This window comes from Hemitrygon akajei, chromosome 20, assembly GCF_048418815.1.
Source record: "Hemitrygon akajei chromosome 20, sHemAka1.3, whole genome shotgun sequence".
NCBI classification, from domain to species: domain Eukaryota; kingdom Metazoa; phylum Chordata; class Chondrichthyes; order Myliobatiformes; family Dasyatidae; genus Hemitrygon; species Hemitrygon akajei.
This window is the reverse complement of record NC_133143.1, coordinates 35,152,275-35,176,367: the sequence shown is the minus strand read 5'-3', so window position 1 is coordinate 35,176,367 and position 24,093 is coordinate 35,152,275. Positions and strand designations below refer to the sequence as shown.

At 39.6% G+C, this 24,093-nt stretch overlaps 1 protein-coding gene across 5 annotated transcripts in view; it reads right to left on the bottom strand.

Moving 5' to 3' along the window:
• zdhhc11 (zDHHC palmitoyltransferase 11) overlaps positions 1 to 20,514 on the bottom strand; it is a 123,090-nt gene extending 102,576 nt beyond the window's left edge. Inside the window, exon 1 of one of the 5 annotated variants that reach the window (XM_073024161.1) lies at positions 20,214 to 20,514. Coding sequence is in view for 1 of the 5 variants with exons in the window: in XM_073024159.1 (XP_072880260.1) it covers positions 19,584 to 19,652 (69 nt within the window). In the remaining 4 variants the exon portion in view is untranslated. Of the gene's footprint in view, positions 1 to 15,974; positions 16,005 to 19,583; positions 19,691 to 19,792; positions 19,908 to 20,213 lie in introns of those variants that run through there. The other 4 variants (XM_073024160.1, XM_073024162.1, XM_073024159.1 and 1 more) reach the window with 4 other exon arrangements.
• Positions 20,515 to 24,093: the final 3,579 nt, after the last annotated feature.

Below are 24,093 nucleotides of genomic sequence, written 5' to 3'. Positions count from 1 at the left end.
TCTCCAGTACAAATTCTTAGTTGGATATCTGCAGGCTTCAGTTCAGGGTCTTTGACATGCTTTTCAAACTCATATTGTGGGATGACTGAAACAGCCGAGTCAGTGTGCAATTCCATTCTAATTAATTTGCCATTCATTTCTGCGGTAAAGGCTGATTTATACTTGTGCGTCACATCGACACCATAGGTAATGTACATCGCTTTTCCTCCTACGCATTTCCAGTTGCTTCTTCTCCGCCATGTCTGTAGGCTGTGCGTACACTGACGCGAAATAGATGAACTAAATCCTCAAATCTACCTGCCAACATGCGAGAATGTTTGAAATGCATTTCCTCATCCATGTCTCTCATGAAGAAACTCAACACAGTGGCATAGAAACCCCACCGCCAACTAGCGTTTTTGCGCACACCAACACATGCTCACTATGGCGTAGAGCGATGCAGAAGTGAAAATCAGGGCTACGGCGCAGGCTGCGGTGTAGCCCCTATGCAAAAGTATAAATCAGCCTTAAGCCATATTGCTCATCTCTGGTGGTTATCACAATGTAAATTTCAAGGCTATGCAGTCCTGCATCACTCTCATCATTATCCGACTGTTCGTCAGCACCATGCAGATTAGTCCTCTTTTAGAAACTGCAACTTGACTTTCTATCTTTTTCTCTTCCCTGTGCAGTCCATTTATTTTTATCTCTCTGACATGCTATTTGTATGTGTCCTACTTTGCGGAATTTTCTGCAAGTTTTGCCCTTAAATCTGCATTGGTCAAGTGGATGTGAGCCCCTGCAACAACAATAACACAATTTGTTCAGCTAAGCCAGTTTCCGTTTAGACACTGTAATTGTGTTCATGCTCGCTTTCATTCCTGACTGCAACTCACTTGTGTCTGTCTGCTGTTTCCATTGATACACCGGTTGCTACTGCTCTTTTAAATGTAAGTTGTGCTTAAGTTACAAGCCATTTTTGAATACTTTCATGTAAGATTCCACAAACTAAGTGATCTCTCGATACATCATTAAGCCCATTACTGAACTGACAATGCTCAGACATTACCCTCAATTCAGTCACATACACTGAAATGGACTCTCCTTCCTTCCGATTCTGTTTATAAATCCTCAAGCATTCTGCAATCAACAATGGCTTTGGTTCTAAATGGTCCTGTATTACTTTCGCAATATCAGCAAAGCTCATTTCTGCTTGGTTGTTTGGAGCAGTCAAACTAAAGAAACTGTATGCCTTTCCATCTAATGCACTCAGCAAAACTGGCACTCTCTTCTCCTAAAACACTATTCAATTTGTTCAGTATACAAAATCCAGTTACCTGTTTTGCAATCAAACACATCTATCTTTCCGGATGTAGCCAGCCATTTCTGCTTTTTATTTATCATCATCACTACCTGGGCCACACTGTTCATGAACCCATGAATTGCATCTGGTTTCTGCTTTTTTAAACTTGAATATCTCACTGCTCTTCTGATGAAAAAAATTGCTACTCTCTTTTTAAAAAAAAACTTGCACGTCTCTCTCTTGCCCTTGTGAGAGAAGAACTTACTGCACTTCAACTGGCAGGAAGTCGTCTCTGGTTCGTTTTAGAACTTACTCATCAGTACTGTTATGTTTTATAACTCCAATAACTAAGCAAAAGAAAAACAAAGGAAAGCCAGTGATAAATGTGTTTTCGATTTTACATCTGTGAGGCATGCACTTATGACATGGCATCATGATGATGTACCCTATTAATGAACTTTTACATATAACCCGCAATTATGTAAACAAAGGATGCTTAATCAAACAATACCGTATATTTGCAATATTACTCAAATATTACTGAAAGATTAAATACACAATAGGCATACTCCTGGAGACCCTCCTATTAGAGTCTCCAAACTCAAAATGCATCAAATTTTGATACCCTTAAGATCAAAGATTATGGTAGATAATTTAATACAGATTCAATAGTTATAATAACATTGTTAACTTCAGTATTTTGAGTCTCACAATTCTTCTAAATTAGATATCTTTAAGATTCAAGATAGTTTAATGCCATTTTCTGTACACGAGTCTAAAGGAGAAATAATTGTTACTCTGGATCAAAGTAGACCAAAAAAAACTCCACAAAAGATAAATAACAATAGAAAAGCACGATAAATATAAATGCAGTACATAACAGTACATAAAATAGCTATATACATAGATTGATTCTACATACATAAAGTGGTGCTAGGCTGTTGGTAAAAACATAAATCAAATCATTAAAAAGAGGTGACACAAGGTCAGAAGGTGTTGTATCTTTGTGGACAGAGCTAAGGAACTGAAAGGGTAAAAAGATCCTGATGGGAGTTGTACACAGACCCTAAAACTGTAGTAAGGATGTGGTCTACAAATTACAACGGGAGATGGAAAATGCATGCCAAAAGGGCAATGTTACAATAGTCATGGGGGATTTCAATATGCAGGTAGATTGGGAAAACCAGATTGATGCTGGATTCCAAGAGGGGGAATTCCAAGAATGCCTACAAGATTGCTTTTTAGAGCAGGCTCCAGTTGAGCCCACGAGGGGATCGGCTATTCTGGATTGGGTGTGGTGCAATGAAACAGAATTCATTAGAGACCTTAAGGAAAAAGAATGCTGAGGGGCAAGGGACCATATGATCAAATTCACGCTGAAATTTGAGAAGGAGAAGCTAAAGTGCATCAGTATTACAGTGGAGTAAAGGGAATTAAAGAGGCATGAGAGAAGAGCTGTCCAGAATTGACTGGAAAAAAACACTGGCAGGGATGACGGCAGAGCAGCAATGGCTGGTATTTCTGGAAGAAATTCGAAAGGAACAGGATATATACATCCCAAAGAGGAGGATGTATTCTAAAAGAAAGATGACTCAACCGTGGCTAACAAGAGAAATCAAAGCCACCATAAAAGCCAAAGAGAGGGTATATAATAGAGCAAAAATTAGTGGGAAGTTAGAGGATTAGGAAGCTTTTAAAAACCAACAGGAGGCAATTTTAAAAAATCATTAAGATAGAGATGGAATACAAAAGTGAGCTGGCCAATAATCACAAAATTTCTTCAGATCTATGAAGTGTAAAAGAGAGACGAGAGTGGATATTGGACCACTAGAAAATGATGCCAGAGAGGTGGTAATGGGGGATAAGGACATAGCGGAAAACTGAATTAGTATTTTGCATCAGGCTTCACTGTAAAAGACACTAGCAGGACAGTGGAAGTTCCAGGTGTCAGGGGTCATGAAGTGTGTGAAGTTACCATTACTAGAGTGAAGGTTCTTGGGAAACTGAACAGTTTGAAGGTAGATACAGTGGAGCAAGAAAATAAATGAACCCTTTAGAATTTTCTCAGCATCTACACAAACATGATCTAAAATGTGATCAGATCTTCATGCAAGTCCGAAAACCAGATAAAGAGAACCCAATTAAATAAACAAAAAATATACTTATTCATATATTTATTGGAAAAAAATGATTCAATATTACATGTATTTGTTAGAAAAAGTATGTGAACCTCGTGGGTTATTAGGTCATTTAAAGGGGAAATTAGAGTCAGGTGTTTCAATTATTGGAATGACAATCAGGTGTGAATGTGGGAGACCTTGCCTTTTTTTTTAAAAAAAAACATAAACCTGGGTCTTCATTATCGAAGTCTGATCTTCAGCACACAGGTTTTTGGAAGTGTGCCATGTCTCGATCAAAGGAGGTTACTGAGGACCTCAGACAAAAGTTGTTAATGATAAAGGATACAAAACCATTGGTAAGGAGTTTGGGCTCCACCAATCCACAGTCAGGCAGATGATGTACAAATGGAGGAAATTCAACACTGTTGTTACTCTCCCCAGGAGTGGTCAACTAACAAAAGTCACTCCAAGAGCAAGGCGTCTAATATTCCAGGAGGTCACAAAGAACCCCAAGGAAACGTCTAAGGAGCCGCAGGCCTCTCTTGCATTGGCTAATGTCAGTGTTCGTGAGCCTATTATCAAACACTGAACAACAATGGCGTACATGGCAGGACTGCAAGGAGAAAGCCACTACTATCCAAAAAGAACATTGCTGCCCATCTAAAGTTTGCTGAAGACTATGTGGATAAGCCAGAAGGCTATTGGAAGAATGTTCTGTGGATAGATGAGTCCAAAGGAGAGTTTTTTTTTTAGCTTAAATGAGAAGCATTATGTTTGGCGAAGAACACACACTGCATTCCAGCAAAGGAATGGCAGTGTATGGCTTCGGCCTGCTTTGCTGCCTCAAGACTGGGGCGGCTTGTCATCATTGATAGAATCGTAAATTCTGAACTGTACCAGCAAATTATACAGGAAAATGTCAGGGTATCCTTGTGTGAACTGAAGCTCAAGAGAAAGTTGGTCATGCAGCAAGACAACAACCCTAAACACACTACTCAGTCTACAAAAGAATGGTTAAGGCAGAAGAAATTACACGTTTTGGAATGGCCGAGTCAAAGTCCTGACTTTAATCCTATAGAAATGATGTTTCGTGCAAGGAAGCCCACTAACATCCCAAAGCTGAAGCAGTGTTTAAGGAGGAATGGCCTAAAATTCCTCCAAACCAACGTGCAGGACTGATCAACGTTACCAGAAACATTTGGTCGGTTACTGCTGTATGGGGGGGGGGGGTTTTACACCAGTTACTGAATGCAATGGTTCACATACTTTTTCCAACAAATACATGTAATATTGGATTATTTTTGTTAATAAATAAATGAACAAGTATAATGCTTTGTTGGGTTATTTATTTAATTGGGTTCTCTTTATCTAGTCTTAGGACAGGTGATGATCTGATCACATTTTAGGGTCATATTTATGCAGAATCCTGAAGGGTTCACACTAACTTTCTAGCACCACTGTAAGTGACGTGGACCAGATGGTGTACACCCTAGAGTTCTGAAAGAGGTGGCTGAAGAGTTTGTGGAGAAGTTAGTAACGATCTTCTTTCAAGAAGCACTAAATTCGGGAATGGTTCCAGAAGACTGTAATATTGCAAAAGTCACTCCACTCTTCAAAAATGGAGAGAGGCATGAGAAAGGAAACTACAGGCCAGTTAGTCTGACCTCAGTGGTTGGGAAGATGTTGGAGGTTGAGGTCTCAGGGTACTTGGAGGCAAATGATAAAATAGGCAATAATTGGCATGGTGACTTCATTGAGACCTATAGGATGGTAAAAGGCCTTTAATAGAGTAGATGTGGAGAGGACATAGCCTCAGAATAGAAGGGTATCCTTTCAGAATGGAGTTGAGGAGGTATTTCTTTATCCAGAGAGTGGAGAATCTGTGGAATTCCTTGCCACAGGCCACCGTGGAGGATAAGTTTTTTTTAAACGTACAATTAATGCAGAAGTTGATAGATTCTTGATTCAGGACATGAAGGGATATAGGAAGAAGGCAGGAGTTTGGGGCTGAGAGGAAAATTAGATCAGCCATGATGAAATGGTAGAGCAGACTCAATGGGCTAAATGGCCTAATTGTGTTCCTATATCTTATAAGGAGACTGACAGGAAATAATTAAGTAGAGGTGGAATTAGTGGATGAAGACACCTCTGCAATGGGAGATACATCTTCATTGGGACAAAGTAATTCTGAAAGCTTCTGAAGACAACCTGGGCACCCAAAGTTAATAAACACAAGAGATCCAGCAGATGCTGGAAATCGAGAGAGAGGGGGAGAGAGGGGGGAGAGAGGGGGAGAGAGGGGGAGAGAGGGGGAGAGAGGGGGGAGAGAGGGGGAGAGAGGGGGAGAGAGGGGGAGAGAGGGGGAGAGAGGGGGAGAGAGGGGGAGAGAGGGGGAGAGAGGGGGAGAGAGGGGGAGAGAGGGAGAGAGAGGGAGAGAGAGGGAGAGGCCAAATTGGAAAATCAGGCTGGTTCACAAGCTATTTTGAATCCAGTAACAATGATGCCAAATAACCTGGCTTGGCCCATGTTTCCTGATTTGATATAGGCCAACAAACATAACACAGTACACAGCTCTGTACACAGTACTGTTTGTAGACAAAGCTATCATTTCAACTTAAAACTGATCACTGCTTGCAATTTACATTAAAACCTGAAGACTAGTTCTCACCGTAATAACTCCTGAATCCCATGTCTCCATGGATCTATCTATACTGTGTAAATTAATATATTACTATTGAATATACGAGATTTTAAAAGTTACCAAAAATATACAAAAGCAGAAAATTGCAAGACAAGTATTACATTTTAAAACATGTAATTACAAATTTAAATAATTTTATTAAGGTTCAGTTTTCTTGCTTTGGTTGTTACCCTCTTGATCTAATTAATTCACTGCACCTGTTACCATATTACATTACACAACTCAATTCAGTCTGGAGTGAAAAAGCACAGGCATGTGAGGCCACAAAGATCCACAATGGTAGAAGTAAAAGAAAGAATTTTATGTGTTCTGTCTTCACTGGAGTCCAAGTGTATCAATCCAAAGTATAATTAAGCTCATTCACAAAGCCACTGTGGATTTAGCAGATCACTTATGAAATCCAATATCTCAATGACAGCACACTAAAGTTACTGCCTAATAACTGCAGAGCTGCTTCAATTTTCAAACTGCACAGAACAGGATTAATAAAATTAAAAACTGTAATGTACCACAGATTAACAGTCTGAAACTAGCTACACCACCTTACATATGGCACTGCATGCACTGTTTAGCTACTGGAAACAATCTCAATATTGGGAAGGATTTGGGACTGCAGGAAAGATGCCCTAGCATCTTGCCTAGAACAGAACACTGTGGATGCAAGAACAGATTGGATAAGATAGGTTTTCATCTCAGAGAAACCTGTGTGGGATAAATTTTAAATAGATCTGGAGGAGCAAGTCCCCCCCCACAAAGAGGGTGTTGAATATTTGAAACAAGCTGTTTGAGAAGGCAAATACAATCGAAATATTAAAAAGGATTTGGAAAGGTACTTGGATAGGAAAAGCATAGGGGCATTCGGGCCTAATGCAGGTAAATGGGATTTGCATAGCAAGCATCATGGTCAGCACGGAGCCTGACATTTCCGTGCTGTATGAATCTATAATTCTATGATCAGTTAACTAGATCCAGAGTCATGCCCGAACAAGCAAGACAACCCAAAATATCCATGATACCCATCCTTTGAAAGCTGAGAATCTTCATACCTACTGCAGTGATACTTAGAATTGATCGGTGCAACTGATTTTCAGATTGGCACCCTTTCCAAATTAGGCAAATATTACCAGTTTGAGCTGTTCATGTGTAGTCACACTGCTGGAAAGTCCATTTCCTCGTTGAAACTCAATGCCATTTTCCCATCTTCACTCCCAAAACAAACTCATTAATTTGTACTTCATCATTCCTGGTCCACATTTACTTCTTGTGCTTAGAAGCGTAGCATTAAATATTCTTCCCATAGCCTACAACAATAATTTCTTCTAGGTCTTGATGAAATGTCTCAGACTGAAACGCTGACAGTTTACACTTTTTCTGGCCTGCAGTGGTCCTCCAGCATCTTGTGTGTGCTGCATTGGATTTACAACATCTGCAGGTTTTCTCGTGTTTGGAATAATTTCTTCTATTCCAGTTCACACTAAAGTCTTCTGTCCACTGCCACCTTTCCTTACCTCAACCCTTTCATCCCCTGCTTATTTGGTCTCCGCCATTCACAGTCTTTAAAATATTCCAAGTGTTTGATTAAATTGACCTTCAAAGAGAGTTCAAGAGATTCACAATCCTCAAACAAATAAAAAACTGCTTTTTAAAAATAAACAGTGAACTTAATTTTAGATATCCAAACAAAAGGAAACTTCCTCTTTCCATCCATTCATCAGGATCCTTCAAGATTCAAAGTTCATATATTAACAAAGAAGGTATAAATTATAAACATTTGAGATTTATGAGCTTACAGGTAGCCACAAAGCAAGAAACACAGAAGAACCCAATTGAAGAAAAAAATAAAAAGAACAACACTTGAAGTGCATGGGAAAGGAGAAAAAAAACACACGAATCAAGCAAATAATTGAAGTGAACAACATTACGAATCGAATTGAGTCCTCAGATCCAAACCCCAGAGCAGTCTAGAGTAGGCCCAAAGTCTTGCTTGTTATCATATTAGTAGGCATGGAGCACAGTAGCCGGGCAGTCTTCAGAGTCTCAGTACACAGAGAGGGGAATAACCATCACGGAGAGCGAGTGAAATTGGCTCTTGCCTCCGATCCCAACACCCTCTCTTTTCAGTCTATCTGGGCCAGCATTTAGATTGAAAAAAAAGTGGAACAGCAAAAGGCTCCAGCACCCTGGAGAGAAGAGTGAACATCACAGAGAACAAGCGAAATTTGGCTCTGGTTTCTGATCTTGGCTGGCATTTAAATTATCTAAACAGCCGTTTGCGCCTCGCACCAGGACCCAATGACTATGAGGGACTTGGGGCCTAGACCACGCTGCCCAGCAATTCACTCTGGGCCCAGATTTTGCCGCCCAGCCTGAAGCCACTCTCAAGCTCTTCAAATCAGCTTGGCACCCAGAGCAATCCAACCTTGCACCCAGGCCAGTTGCACAGGCATCAGAACTCCACTGCTCAAACTTCTCCCTGAATAGATCACTTCAACTGCATCGATTCTGAAACACACCTTCCCGGTCCCCGAACTCGCGCCCTCACCGTTTGTGGTGATAATTTACACAATTTACCTCAGAAAAGGTGTTTTTAACTGATGTTTTTGTCGAATTTCTTGCCTAACTACCAGCGAGATGTCACATGTATTCGATAGCACCATCTAACTACCAAGTTAGTTATGATCTTAAGTAACTTGTTTTTCTTCTCTTTTGCCATTCTTGGACGTGAAATGTTAACTCTTTCTCCCTCTACAGATATTGCCTGCCTTGGTTTCTTCCAGTAATGTTTGTTTTTATTTCATATTACTAGCATCCATAGTCTATTTTTTTCAGCTCAGGATCCTATGTGCGTCAGTCAAGTTACCTTTCATTAAACTTCCAATGGATTCAAATTTAGCTTATCCAAAACTTCCCCATAGACAGCCCCTGCCTTCAATTATAAATTTTCTTTGAACTCCTCCAATGCATTAATATCCTTTCATACAAAAGGAGAATGTCTTTCCCAACCTGCTCTAGATCTTTCAAACAGTGACTTCAGTTAAATTCTCTTCATACATTTGGTTACTTTTCCTCAATCACCACATTCAGCATCTATTTCCTCATTCACTTCTTTTCCATTAAGCACAATACAGATCCAACCATGGCATCTTGAATTGGGTGGCAGAAGTTAAGGGGGTGCATGGGATAGGAAGAGAGAGAAAAGTTAGGGAAATATTCCTCTCTTTCGTTACATCCAAGCTCGGTCAACTTTAATTATCATTCAACTGTACATTAATGCCCATGAATGCAGTCGAACGAAACAGCATCCGTCTGGGGCCAAGAAGCAAAACACTACTACTGGTCCTACACAGCACAAAACACATGTAGCACATACAGTCACACTAAAAAAAAGTAGCCAAAGCTCCCAAGTGACACATCCTGTAAATTGATGGTGTATAGGAGTTATCAGCAAGAACAAGCAGTTTCCAGCAACGTGCAGACGAATGCTCGCATGCAATTCAGCTCGTCATTTCACAGATTGAACACTAGAGGGCAGCACCAACAGGAGGGATCAGCCACCCCCCCCCCCCCCCCCCACCAACCCCAAACCCAACACAGACGCCACACTACACAACCTTTGGTGTCTCTTCTCCTGGACTGCTGCAACAGGCAAGCCCGCGCACGGCTTGATGCTGATTCCTTTCTACAGCCGAGGTCACACAGCTCCTCCGCTGTCTGTCTCACCAATAAACAAGGGAAACAGACGTGCAGCATCTTATATTATCAATGTCCAACGGGGTCTTGCAATCACAAGAGAAACATCCAAGACAGTCACGTGCAGTTAGAGTCTGCACACCACTTTCATGCCAACTCCAATACCTTCCTGTAGCTGGCAGTAACAAGGTCCTCCACCAATGTGCAGCTTGCTAATGGGATAGACCTGCAGTACCTGAAGTTCTCAATGTCCAGCATTATCCTCTGATTTAAAAAAAATACTTAAAGACAAAAACACCAAGAGGCTGCTGCATTCGAACACACTGCCACCTTTCTGGAATTTCACTAAAATAAGTGATGAAATATATCCAAGCACATTAAAGTAACCCACATCATAACATACTTTCAATGTATCTATAAGGTTTAACATCACATTCAGAACCTTAGTTACATTATCTTTATCTATTTTTGCTACTTTTTAAGTTGGTACATGGTCCCATAATTTTAAAACATCATATTCTCTGTATTTGCTTAAACAGGACATTAGCAATATTAGTGCACTCATAGTGAACGGCTAGTACTTGATTTATCATCTTCAGTTTCTTTCAATTAAAATAAACTGTACTTTAAGAATTATGGTCAGCATAATCAAATTTGCAAAAGAGTTGGTGACCAGCCTATAGTAGCAGTCACTATTCTCTTGGCCTCAATATGGCACAGTACTTAGAGTCAGAGTAATACAGCACATTTGCAGGCCCTTTGGCCCTTCTAGTCTGCGCCAGACTGTTATTCTGCTTAGTCCCGTCAACCCATACCTCTCCCATTCATGTACATATTCAAATTACTCTTGAATGTTTCAATCAAACCCACATCCACTCCTTTCTTTGGCGGCTGGTTTGACACTCACAGCACCCACTGAGTGAGAAATTTCCCCTCAGGGTCTCCTTAAATAGTTCACTCTTCACCCGAGCTCTAGTTCTTGTCTTACCCATCTTCAGAGGAAGAAGCCCGCTTGCATTTACCCTATCTACACTACTCACAATTTTGCATACCTTGATCAAATCTCCCTCACTCTACTACACTCCACAGGATAAAGCCCTAACCTATTCAACCCTTCCTTATAACTCAGGTCCTCAAGTCCCAGCAACATCTTTGCAAATTTTCCCTGTACTCTTTCAATCTTATTGGTATCTTTCCTATAGGTAGGTGACCAGAAGCTCACACAATAGTCCAAATTTGAATTCCCCAACATCTTATACAACTTCAGCATAACATCCCATAACATCAACACATTTGCAACGTAAATTTCACAATCATTCAACAAATACTGCCAAGCAATTTTCAAAGAACATAAAAACCTGGAGAACTAAATAAAATAATTAAGATATTTTTAAACCATCACACAATATTTCAAGCAACTCTACAGCCTTTGTATCACTGTGGATAGAAATTACAAACTTTAAATGTCTTCTACCCACATATAATGAGTACCCAGGAAGACCAGTAGCAGAGAGGAGAAGTAAAAATGCATGGGTTCCTGATCATGGATGCCATCCTAAACATCAAATATATGAAAGACTGTTGAAGTGTAAAGATATTACCTGTAAATGACCCAGTATACATTCATTATTGGGTTCACAAATACACTTATCATTGCTCTTCAGTGATATATTCCTTACATCTCCCAATCATTTGCAATCTGTATTCTCCCATTGAAAAGATCAGTATTCTTCCGTTAAAGCAATGTTTGGAATGAAGTCATTAGATCATGTTATTGTGGGCCACTTTTTAAAGCAAAGTGATCAAGACTTTCAAGTTGTTGAGGCCATTATTCATGCATTGATCTAACTGGATTGCACACTGAAGAACAGAACTAGTGTGATACAGACAACAACTCTATAATAGTTGCATCAGTTTTTTTTTCACATCTCAGTATTTCCTTTGGAAGTTGATTTTAAATTAATCGTTTAGCTTTAAGCCACTTGACTTCATGCATCAGTTCAGAAAGAACCACAAATCGGCACTTTAAAAGGCGGCATAAGCTATTCTATTAGGAAATTAAATATTGCAAAGCCCTTGTGACCTTGAGCATGCACTTTACTCGGTTCATTACTGAATCATCACCAAATATTGATATAAATGGAAGCCAAATGAAGAAAAAATAATTATACCTTTCATTCATTTATTGCAGTGGAGATTTTAAGGTAGAAATTAGGCAATTAAAAAAGTAGTGTTCCATTTGTTTATTGATGAAATATTAAAAATTCATTAAAAATTGATCAGCAGCTTAAAGTGTTACACCGGTACCATTTTAAACATACAACTACTGATTACTGGCACACAGATATAGTCAAAGAACCAAGTTCCCAGAAGTGAATGACTATAAATCTCTACAATTGATTAGTAGAGGTTTATAAGATAAAGCATATATTTAATAGATACTACATTTACTTCATTCACCAAATTTAAGAGCAATGAGTGAGGAACAGTTCTTTGAAATGTTATCATTTATACAGGATGTTTAAACCTCAACCCAGTCTGACTCTCAGACGAGTACAGATATCTATGGAAGGGAAGTTCTCCCCATTTTTGGCCTTGGATTTATTTCCCAAACCAACACACATAATACATCAATAGCATTTCAAACAGCAGTTATTTGAGAGCCTAGTATCGTAACAACAACCTTTCCATCAATGTCATCAAAAGAGCTGGTCATGGACTTCAGGAAGTGGGGCAGAGCACACACCCTTGAGCGTTTCAGTGGTGCTGAGGTGGAGATGGTTGAGAATTTCAGGTTCTTATATGTAAACATGACCAACAGCTTCTTCTGGTCCAAGCCATTGACTCTAACCAATGTTTACAGATACACCATAGAAAGCATCGTATCCAGATGCAGCACAGCCAAATCTGACAACTGCTCTGCCCAAAACTTTAATAAACTGCAGAGTCACAGACGCAGCACAGTCCATCACAAATATCAGCCTGCCCTCTACAGTTCCAGAAAGGCAACCCCCAATCCCAAAAATATGCTCATTTCCTCCCTCCCAATGAGCAGTAGATAAGAAACCTTGGGGGAAAAAAATGCACCATTTCACCAAGGACAGCTTCTATCTATCTTATAGTACAAGGCTTCTGAATGGATCGCTTGTATGAGGAAAAATGAATTGTTGACCACACAAGCTACCTTGTCATGGCCACTGCACTTTATTGTTTACCTGTACTGCACTTCTGTGTAACACTATAACCTGCTTTCTGTTGATGGCTTTTCCCTAGTACTTCCTCAATGTTCTTATGCTTTGAAATGATCTGTATGAATTACATGCAAAACAAAGTCTTTCACTCTATCTCAGTACACGAGACAACAATTGCCAAATGGTCACGAAGTGCGCTAGGACCTTGAAATCACAAGTAGTCACACAAAAAAAATCAAGTTCCGGGGAACAATGTAGAATAGAATATTGGACCGTTCTTAGAGTGGAGAAGGTTATGCCAAGATTGAATGAGGTGATCAATATTATGAACATTTAACAATAGAAAGCAGACTTCACTAATCTTTCTTGCTCAACTTGTTTCTTTAAATCCTTCAGAAGGATCATTTCCTTACCTGCCTTACTGCTCCTTTAATTTCTCTGCCTTCTAGAATGAAGACTTTAATCACAGTTTTGTTCTTCCCAACTATAAAAAAATTCTCTTACAGCTTCCAAGGAATCCACAGCTGTTTTTGACATTTCCTTCCTTTCGTTTTTACTTACTTATGGCAGTTCTTATAATTGTTGCTATTTTCTGACATTCTCTTCATCAACTCTTGGTTATCCTATAGCGAACTTTTAAAACCCTTCCATCACCTGCCTTGCTGTTGCTTTTATTAACACTGTAATCGAATAGAATCCTCAGTTTCTTTGGCTACCTACACAAGTACCATTCACCAGGTAGTTTTTGTTCTATGGTAGAATGCGTACTGTATGAAAACTATAAATTATAGTTGCCATTACTGTTATCATTGTGTTAGTCAAATGTCCAAACTTGCCCCACATGTTAGCTTTCAGATACAAGTTTCAGTCTATATGTCACTCATCCTTTTCCATGACTAATCATTTTTTAAAAAAGATTAATTGATTCCAACTTATTAAACCTCCTGGGCCTAGGAAGCTTGCTCAGCATACTATGAATGTTTGATTGCATTTCCTGAGCCAAATCACCTAAGCTCTTTTTCTGTTTATTTTGTTCACTCTATAGGAAGTCCAACACCCACAGATCATTGCAGTGATAAATACTTACTGAGCTGCTGATTTATAGCAATAAGCATACAACCACAGTTAAAAACCCTGGTTTACAAATTATGCCCAACAGTGCTTTCTGTCCTTTCATTTCTTATTTCCATCTATTCCAGTTCTAGACTTCCTGTGTTCTCAATATTGAATTGATCTTATCCACTTGACAGGACTATTGGTTTGCAGAATACTCCGAAAAGACCTGAAAAGTAGAGTTAATGAGCAGAAACATTTTCTAATATAATGAGGGTTTGCCATCACAAGTCATTGAGTTAAACACCATTGAGAAACAAATCAGACAGATAATGGATTAAAAAGAGCACAGCATGCTTTGTATGATCTGGAAAGCACTGAAACAGATTCAATAAAGTCGGCCTTCCTTATCCGCGAGGGATTGGTCCAGGGACCCCTCGCGGATACTCAAGTCCATTATTCAACCTGTCTCAATCCGGTGGACCTTAGGACCCAGCGGAACCCCAGACCTTATTTAACCCGTCTCAGTGCAGTGGACATTGGGACCTAGCGGCACAGCTGTGAATCCGCAGTGTTTCTGTTCATGAAAATAATCACCATTGAAAATAAAGTGGAAATAATAAAGCAATCAGAAAGAGGTGAAACACCATCAGTCATTGGAAAAGCGTTAGGCTACAGTCGATCAACGATCGGAACAATTTTAAAGGATAAAGTGAGAAAGGCCCTGCCGCGATGAAAGTGACAATTATTACTAAGCAGTGGTTTAATTATTGGGTTTTTGATCCTCCACATCAACCAGGCACGGATAGAGAGCGTGCTCAGAAGTTGTCTGTCACTGGATCGAACTCGGGAACTTTCGTTCCCGAGCCTGGCGCTGAAACATACGTTCTTAATTGTTTTATATGCATAGAAAGGTAAAATATATACTATATACTAAGACAAACGTTTGCCTAACTGACACCAAATAATACCGGATGTACCTGTTCCGACTTACTTAGTAGAACTTCCGATTTTTTTCGGTCCCAATCTACAGTAACTACGCACATCCTCCCGTATACTTTAAATCTTCTCTATATACTTATACCGTAATACCTAATACAATGTAAATGCTATGTAAAATAGTTGTTACACTGCATTGTTCAGGGAATAATGACAAGAATAAAAAGTCTGTACAAGCTCGAACAACAAGTGCTGGAAGAGCACTTCCCGGTTCTATCATACATTTGGGCCGAGTCCACACATTGTATCTTAAATTCAGTTCACATGATACCGTATAGAGTCAACAAATGCAGGAGAGTTTCATCCCAACAGCAGGTGACTGTTCATGAACATTTCCAAATGATAGTGCATCATCTAATTATCCATTCCTCTTGCATTGGGCACACAGCTGAATATTTCCAGATTTTTTTTTCTGGGTTTTGCATCAGATTCCCAGCAACTGTAGTATTTTAGCAGAATCTGAATGAAAAGGCACAAGATTTGTTTAACTTTTTAAGTTGTGTCCAAATTGCATCCCTCAGTGACCACTCACTTACCAAACTTGCAAGAGAAAATTTGCAGATGCTGGAAATCCAAGCAACAGACAAAATGCTGGAGGATATTTTGGGCCAAGATCTCTCAAGTCTTGTTGAAGGGTCTCGGCCCAAAACATCAATTGTTCACTCTTTTCCATTGATGCTGCCTGACCTGCTGAGTTCCTCCTGCATTGTGTGTGTTGCTTAGATCAAGATACTCATTACATCAAATAGGCACCAGCAATGGTAAAAGTAATGTGATAAGCCATTGCGTTAGAAACTACTAGACTGTAAATGGTCATGTGCCTAAGGCGTCAATAAAATCTTTCCCCCACCCCCCGCACAGCCACTTGATAAAATAAGTAACACAGCCTAATGTTTACAACATAGCAGAACACAGCAGCAGCTACTGTCCCTGTCTACCTTCAATAAGATTGTCCAAAATAGTTCTTCTGAAAAAACATTTTCCTGTGGAGACATTCAGCAGCGAAGCTCTTTGACTAATCTTCACCGGGGCCACGCAGACCATAAAACCAGGAAGTAAACATGAATGCAAAAACGATCACCATACAGTGAGAACTTCTGCAAGTTTCAATCAAGTATTCAGGCATTCTAAATTCTACTGAACAGAAAGCTGACTCACTTAACCTGCTTACATCAGTCAAGGAATCGGTCTGGCAAATGTCTACTGCACCTACTCTGTAGCAAATACATCTTTTATTGGATGAGGAGTTCAAAACTGCACACAATAGTCCCTGTGCTGTCTTACCAAATTTCTAAGTAAACGCAGCAGGGAATCTGTGGTGCTACACTCAATCAATGTTCATTATGAAGCCCAAAGAGTCAGAGCAGGAAAAGAGGCCTTTTGGCCCATCATGTCTACACGAGCCATCTAAAACCTTTCCACAGCAATATAATTTCTCAGCACTCAGCCTTTAGCCTTCTATGCCCGTCTTTCCAGTGCTCATCTAAATAGTTCTTAAATGTTGTGAGAATACATTCTTCAGCACTCACTCAGGTAAGGAATTCCAGATTTCAACTGCTCACTACTTGCAAAACAAAAACCCTCAGATCCCTTGCAAGTCATCCGACATTAAATGTGCGCTCTCTAGTTCTAAGGCTGAACTATGCCCTTCATAATTGAACATACGTAAGTAAATCAAGTCAACCGCTCTCCCTCTGTCTTCACACCAAGGAAAACAAACCCGGTCACGAATAGTTGGACACGACTTAATGGATGAGCAACAACAAAAAGGTATGGCCTTCACCACCATCTGGAGCGGTTCCTGAGGTTAACCACCCTCAGAAGTAGTTTCTCAGCATCCCAATTTTAATGGTCTGGCCCTTTATTTTGTTATCTACAGTACTGTGTAAAAGTTTTAGGCACATGTAAAAAAAAAATCTGTTAAGTGAAGGTGCTTTCAAAAATAATGAAAGGAAAAGTTTCTAAATATCAAAAAAATTACTATATAGAACAGTAAAAAAAAACAAAAATCAAATCAATATTTGTTGTGATCACCCATTGCCTTTAAAGCTGCACCAATACACTTAAGTACACTGTTGTGCAGTTTTATTAGAAAAGCAGCTGGTAGGTTGTTCCAAGCATCCTGGAGAACTCGCCACAGTTCTTCCGCAAACTTTGGCTGTCTCGCTTGTTTGTCTCTCCAGGTAATCCCAGACAGCCTCGATAATGTTAAGATCAGGGTTCCGTGAAGGCCATGCCATCTGAAACCATATAAAAATATCTAAGGTACCCAAGACTTCTACACAGCATTGTATATCCCCTTATTCATGACTCTCTCGCTCCTGAGAACAGCTCAACATCTACCTTGTTAATATCTGTAATGAATACTCGCACCTCAGTATCATTATCATTACTTGAGCAAAGTCCAGATCTCACAGAATTCACCTTCAATGACATAAAGACATTCCTCCTTGGTAAAATAAGCACGTTCCTGAAATTAAGCTCATTAACAATAGAGGTATTTTCAAACATCTCATCTTCAAAATCATCAGAAAATGCACCATATTTTGTTTGAATGGACGTAGAATGAAATCACATCAATGCTGTGGTCCAAGGGTCACAGAAGCTGCAGTTCAGATCATACGGTTCAGGCGCAAATGAAGCTGAGCTAACATTTGCTGCTGAACTTCTAAGACTTGTCCCTGTAGCCAGAGTCCTGGATGATGGGGTTTCAGATCAATGGTCACCTTTTTGCTACTTAGCGTAGGAATTCAGTGATAGCAAAGTATCAGATCAAGAGAATGTGACTGGACTTTCCTTGTTGAAGACTGAATGAAACATACAAAGCACAAAGACAATTATTAGCTCAGGTTTTACTGTAGAGACTGATTCCTTCAAGATCTGAGGTGATGCACATAGAAATGAACACAGTGTAGTCAACAGCAACATCTCCAAATCACCAAGCTCTTCAAGTAATGTTTTGATAGTGGCATCTTGCTGAAAATTGGGAAAATTACCTAAGTACGTCCTAGTTAGAAAAGGTTAGATAAACCCATCCTGGTTAACTACCAGCCAGTTTATCTTAAACTGCAAAATGATGATAGTCCTGTCAACGAGCTCTTAGACACTGATAAAACTGCTCACTGAAGCTTAGTTCCAGACCTCATCACAGCCTCTGTGGTGAAAGAGAAGGTATCAATGAAGCTGGTTCAACCTAGACTGGGGATCTCACAATTGTCGTCCCTTTTCGCAGCTTGTGGCGCATCTGGCGGCATTTTAGTCATTTCCTCAGCAATTGCCTGTTTTTCTTTTCCCGAGGCCAAGTTGCTAGCTCAACTAGAAAGTGCACAAGGAGCCAGCTGGATTTGATACCCGGACCATTTAGCTTGAAGTTCAGTGCTAATGCCACTACACCATCGGCTGGCATCTCTCACAATAGACACACTAATTTGCTTTGGCTAAAATGCAACTTGTTAACCACAGCCAGCTGTTCTGCAAATTCAAATGCTGTAAAACATTGTTTATTTACCCCAAAGTGTGCAAGTTGAAAAAAACCACCATGAAGAAAAAAATCATCTCAAATTTGCATCCAAATATCCTCCTGGATCAGAATTAAAATCATGCCTAATATTTCACTCAGAAAGCTAACAGAACCGCTGAAGCTGTGTTACCTGACGAGATATTATTGTGCTAAGAGTACACATTTTCATAAAGAATTTCTAAGAAAAATATTGTTCAAGTGTCTGCAAACTGATATTCAAATAAAAATAATATCTTCAGCCAACAAACCAAATTGTTACTGGGCTGTTTGGACATTGCCCTCTATTTTCTTTATACTCCAATGACTCCAGTGTTACTCTTTACATAATCAAGAATTTGGATCTCTTTACCCTTTCAAGTGCCCTGATGTGGTGGGAATGAAATTCTAATTTTAGTGTTGGCAATATTATAATTTTAAAGTGAACACTTTGGATAAAGTGCTCAAGTCACATAATCTGCTATGTTAGTCCAGGTGAAATGATTGGAGCCCTTTATCCAAGGGCTGAGTCTAAGGGAAATACTGCACTGTCAAATATTTCATCTGTTTAAAAGACATTTAAGTCAGGCTGATATTAAAATTCTGTGGTATTGATTTCAAGAAAAGCAGGTTACTTCTCACTGGTACCTTAACCAACATTTAGCCCTTAATGCTCATAACTTGAAGACAGTTTTGGTCTTACTTCAATGCAATTTCAGACATTTAAAATACACAAGGAAGACTTCCACGTTTCCCTGCACTCCAAAGATAATTATACTTCAGAAGTACTTAATTCACTGCAAAGCTATTTAAAACGTCCTAAAATCATTATAGTAATTTAATCATTTTAACTGGGATTCAAGAGGGACAAGACACCTTCAGCATAACTTAGTTACAATTCTGTACCTGAGGTTTGATGCCAGAATAGGTTACATTTAGAAAAGTCACCCTATAATAAATTTACATACTTCTCATAACGTGATATGAAAATGAGAGAGCCCACGGCAACGCTTAAATGATGAATCAAATAAAAATAAAAATAAGGTCACACTTGTTCAAAGTACTTGATTCGATGTACATTGGCCTCTTCCCATTTTACTGTGGGCACCACATTCTCCATTAAGTATATCTTCACGAAGAGGCATTAGAGAACGCCATTCCCATTTGGTTACAGCTTTCAGATAACTACAATCAATTATAGATTGCAAATTTGTGTCAAGCACCTCAGACAACCCCCCCAAGCCACACGTGCACGCTCACCCCAAGTTCCTTCTGCCCTCAGCACAAATCACGTGATAGAAATGGTTGGAAAAAGGTTCTTCTCAGGTTACAAAGGTGCTGGGAGTTTCAGCTGGAAATTTCGCGCAAGTCGAATTGACCAAACTCCCAACCCGCCACAATTCCTTTTACTAATATAAATCATAAAGCATCAACAACAGCGAGACTTCAACAAATCAATCCATTGCCTTAAGAGGGTTGGGTGATCTCTAGCGGATTGTTACTTCGTGATAACAATGTTTGACTGTCGATTCCATCCCCTCAAAAAAAATTGAGTAGTTTAATGAGAAGGAGAACAAGTAACAGTGCGCTACAACTTAACTGCGGATAGCGTTGTTTTACGTACTACACAAATTAAACATTCCGGACTTTAAATATGTTTATCAAACATGTTCGTACTCGCCTCAGTCTGCTTTGTACAGGGGCGTTTCTCGCTTCACTTTGCCATTCTGTTCCTAGGATACGCGCATTTCCAGCAAGCGTCAGTAACTCACCTCAGTCTCCTTTGTACAGGCGTTTTAGGCGTCACATTGCCATTCTGTTCCTAGGCTTTCGTACATTTCCAGTAAATAGTGCCCTAGCGATCTAACGAATTAAAATGCACACCGAAAAAAAAATGAAGTGGGATTACGCGCGCGCGCGCGCACACACACACGAAGCGAAATGGCAAACAGTATTCTGCCTCTTGCGATGGCCTAAGATGGCTCAGGGACGCGAACCGCCCGCCCTGCGTCTCTGGGCAGCCGCTCACTGCTGGAAACATTGAAATCCATATAACACTATGGAAACTGCTAGTTACTCCTTGGCACAGCTCCGGGTCCTAGCGCTCACCTGAAACAAATGACACTTATTCAAACTCACACGCATTCAGTTTCGTTCAATACCTTAAAAATATTTGGAGCCAGTATAAAAAAATTTGGAAGTTGCGCTGGAGGGAAGCCAGTCAGTGAACGAGGTACAATGCAAAATCCCACCGAACGAGCGTGAAACAATTCCCAAATTATTTGTTTCTTTAGGCGCATTTTGCGGAATAAATATACAAGATTCATGACATCTCGCACCAAATCATACATTTGGGAGCGAAGGATAATGGCTCATTGAAATCTGCAATAAAGCAGAAGTGTTGTGATCATCATAAAACGCACGGTTTGTTTCAACGCAGGAAATAAAAGGATTTGTATTTCTCACAATCTTGGAAATGTCCTACATCTTTTTATAGCTAATGAAGTACTTTTGAAATTAGTCACTGTTAGAGACATTTAAAAACAGTATCAATGAAATAAGAAAGAAAAAATACTAAACCCCCAAGTAACATAACCCCCAAGTAATGGAATATCTAAGATCTGGACCTCTCCACTAAGGGAAAGGCAATTCTAGATTGGGTGTTATGTTATGTTATGAATCAGATGTGATCAGGAAGCTTATGGTAAAGAAACATTTAGGACACAGTGATCATAATATGATAGGATTCACCCTACAGTTTCTGAGGGAGAAGATAAAGTCAGATGTTTCAACATTACAGTGGAGTAAAGGGAATTACAGAGGTATGAGAGAGGAGCTGCCCAAAGTTGATTGGAAGGGGACACTATCAGAGATGATGGCAGAACAGCAATAGCTAAAGTTTCTGGGACAATTCGGAAAGTGCTGGATAGATACATCCCAAAGTTGAAAAGGTATTCTAAAGGGAGGATGAAGTAATCATGGCTGACAAGTGAAGTCAAAGACATCATAAAAGCAAAACAGAAGGCATATAATATAGCAAAAAATAGCAGGAAGTTATTCCAAATGGGAAGTTATTAAAAGTTATTCGGAACTTTTAAAAACCCATCAGAAACCAACGAATAAAACAGTAAGGAAAGAAAATATGAATTTCACCAATAATATGAAAGAGGATACTAAATGACTTTTCAAATACATAAAGAGTAGAAGTGAGGCAAGAGAGGACACTGGACTGCTGGAAGATGATGCTAGAGAGGTAGTAATGGGTGACAAAGAAACGGCAGACAAAATGAATTATGTATTTTTCTTCAGTCATCACTGTTGAAGACATTAGCAGCATGGCAGAAATTTGAGGTTGTCAGAGTCAGAAGTGAGTGTAGTTGCTATAACTAAGGAGAAGATGCTTGGGAATTTGAAAGGTCTGAAGATAGATGAGTCACCTGGACAAAACAGACTACACCTCAGGATTCTAAAAGAGGTAGCTGAAGAGGTTGTGGAGGCATTAGTAATGATCTTTCAGGAATCACTAGATTCCAGATTGGTTCTGTAGGACTGGAAGATTGCAACTCCACTCTTTTAAAAGGGAGAGAGGCAGAAGAAAGGAAATTATAGGCCAGTTAGCCTGATTTCAGTGGTTGGGAAGATATTGGAGTCCATTATTAAGAATGATGTTTTGGGGTATTTGAAGGCATGTGATAAAATAGGCCTTAGACAGCATAGTTTTCTGAAGGGGAAATCTCGCCTGTCAAATCTGTTGTAATTGTTTGAGGAAATAACAAGCAGAATAGATAAAGGAGAGACATGGATTTGATGTACTTGGATTTTCAGAAGGCTTTTGACAAGGTGCCACATATGAGGCTATTTAACAAGGTAGGAAAGAGCCCATGGTATTACAGGAAAGGTACTATCATGGATAGAAGATTGACTGACTAGCAGGAGGCATATTGTGGGAATAAAGTGAGCCTTTTCTGGTTTTCTGCAGCGGTTGGTGTTGAGCCCACTTCTTTTCAAGCTAATTATTTTGATGATGGAATTGATGGCTTTGTGGCCAAGTCTGCATATGATACAAGGATAGATGGAGAGTTGGGTCGTGTTGAGAATGCAGGGAGTTTGCAGAAGGACTTAGACAGATTGGGAGAATGAGCAAAGAAGTGGCAGATGGAATATATTGTAGTGAAGTATATGGTCATGCACTTTGGTAGAAGGAATAAAAGTGTAAACTATTTTACAAACAGGGAGAAAATTCAAAAATCATAGGTGCAATGGGACTTGGGCGTCCTTGTGCAGGATTCCCTAAAGGTTAACTTGTGGGCTGTGTTGGAAGGCAAAAGCAATGTTAGCATTCATTTTAAGAGGAATAGAACATAAAAGCAATAATTTGATGCTGAGGCTTTATAAGGCAATTGGAGCATTGTGAGCAGTTTTGGGCCCATATCTAAAAAAAATTTGCTGGCATTAGAGAGGATCCAGAGGCAGTCCATGAGAATGATTCTAGGAATGAAAGGGTTAGCATATGAAGAGCATTTGATGGCTCCAGGCTTGTACTCACTGGAGTTTAGATAAATGAGGGGGGTTCTCATTGAAACTTAATAAATATTGAAAGACCTAAATTGAGTGGATGTTTCCTTTAGTGGGTGAATCTAGATGCTGAGGGCACAGCCGCAGAAAAGAGAATGTCCATTCAGAACAGAGGTGGAAAGGTATATCTTTAGCCAGAGGTTAGTGAATCTGTGGAATTTATTGCCACAGTCTGCTATGGAGGCCAAGTCATTGGTATATTTAAAGCAGAGGTTGATAGATCTTGGTTAGTCAGGGCATCAAAGGTTTCTGGGAGAAGACAGGAGAATGGAGCAGACTCGATGGTCTGAGTGGCCTAATTCTGCTCTTATGTCTTATATCAGATCATTGATACAGATTGTGAAGATCTGAGCCTCCATTCCCACAGTATCCCTTTAGATGTAACTTACCAATCCATAAGAGAACCTTGCTTAATCGTGTTATTTTCTTACCCTCAATGAATCCTCAATCGAAACTGGCATATTACCCTGATACTCTAAAGCATGTTATAATTTTCTTTCATAAAATCTTGTTGGTATCTTATCAAAAGCCATTTGAATGTCCAAATGCACCCCCTCAATTTTCTCCCTTGTCTTTCCTGTTAATTACATCAAATAAAATCCAAATGATGTCAAAAACAAATTTCCTTTCATAGGTCTTTGTGGACTCTCGCCAAACATACTATTCTCCAAGTGCTATTACCACTTCCTTAGTAATTGATTGGTAAAATTGTTTAATTGTCAGAATAATTGGTCTATATTTCTCCTTTTGTTTTATAAAATAGAGGAGTTAACTTTGATCTCTTCCAAACTGTCAGAGCCAATTTAGAATCAATGGAGTATCTGGAAAATAATAACTTACATAGTGTCCACATTCTTTAATAGCTCCGCTTCCAAAATATTGGGAACTATTGGCCATTTCAGTCCCGTTAATTTTTCTCAATGTTTAAGGCCAGCACACTAGCACAGCTAAGAAGAGCCACCGCTTTGCAGCACCAGAAACCTGGC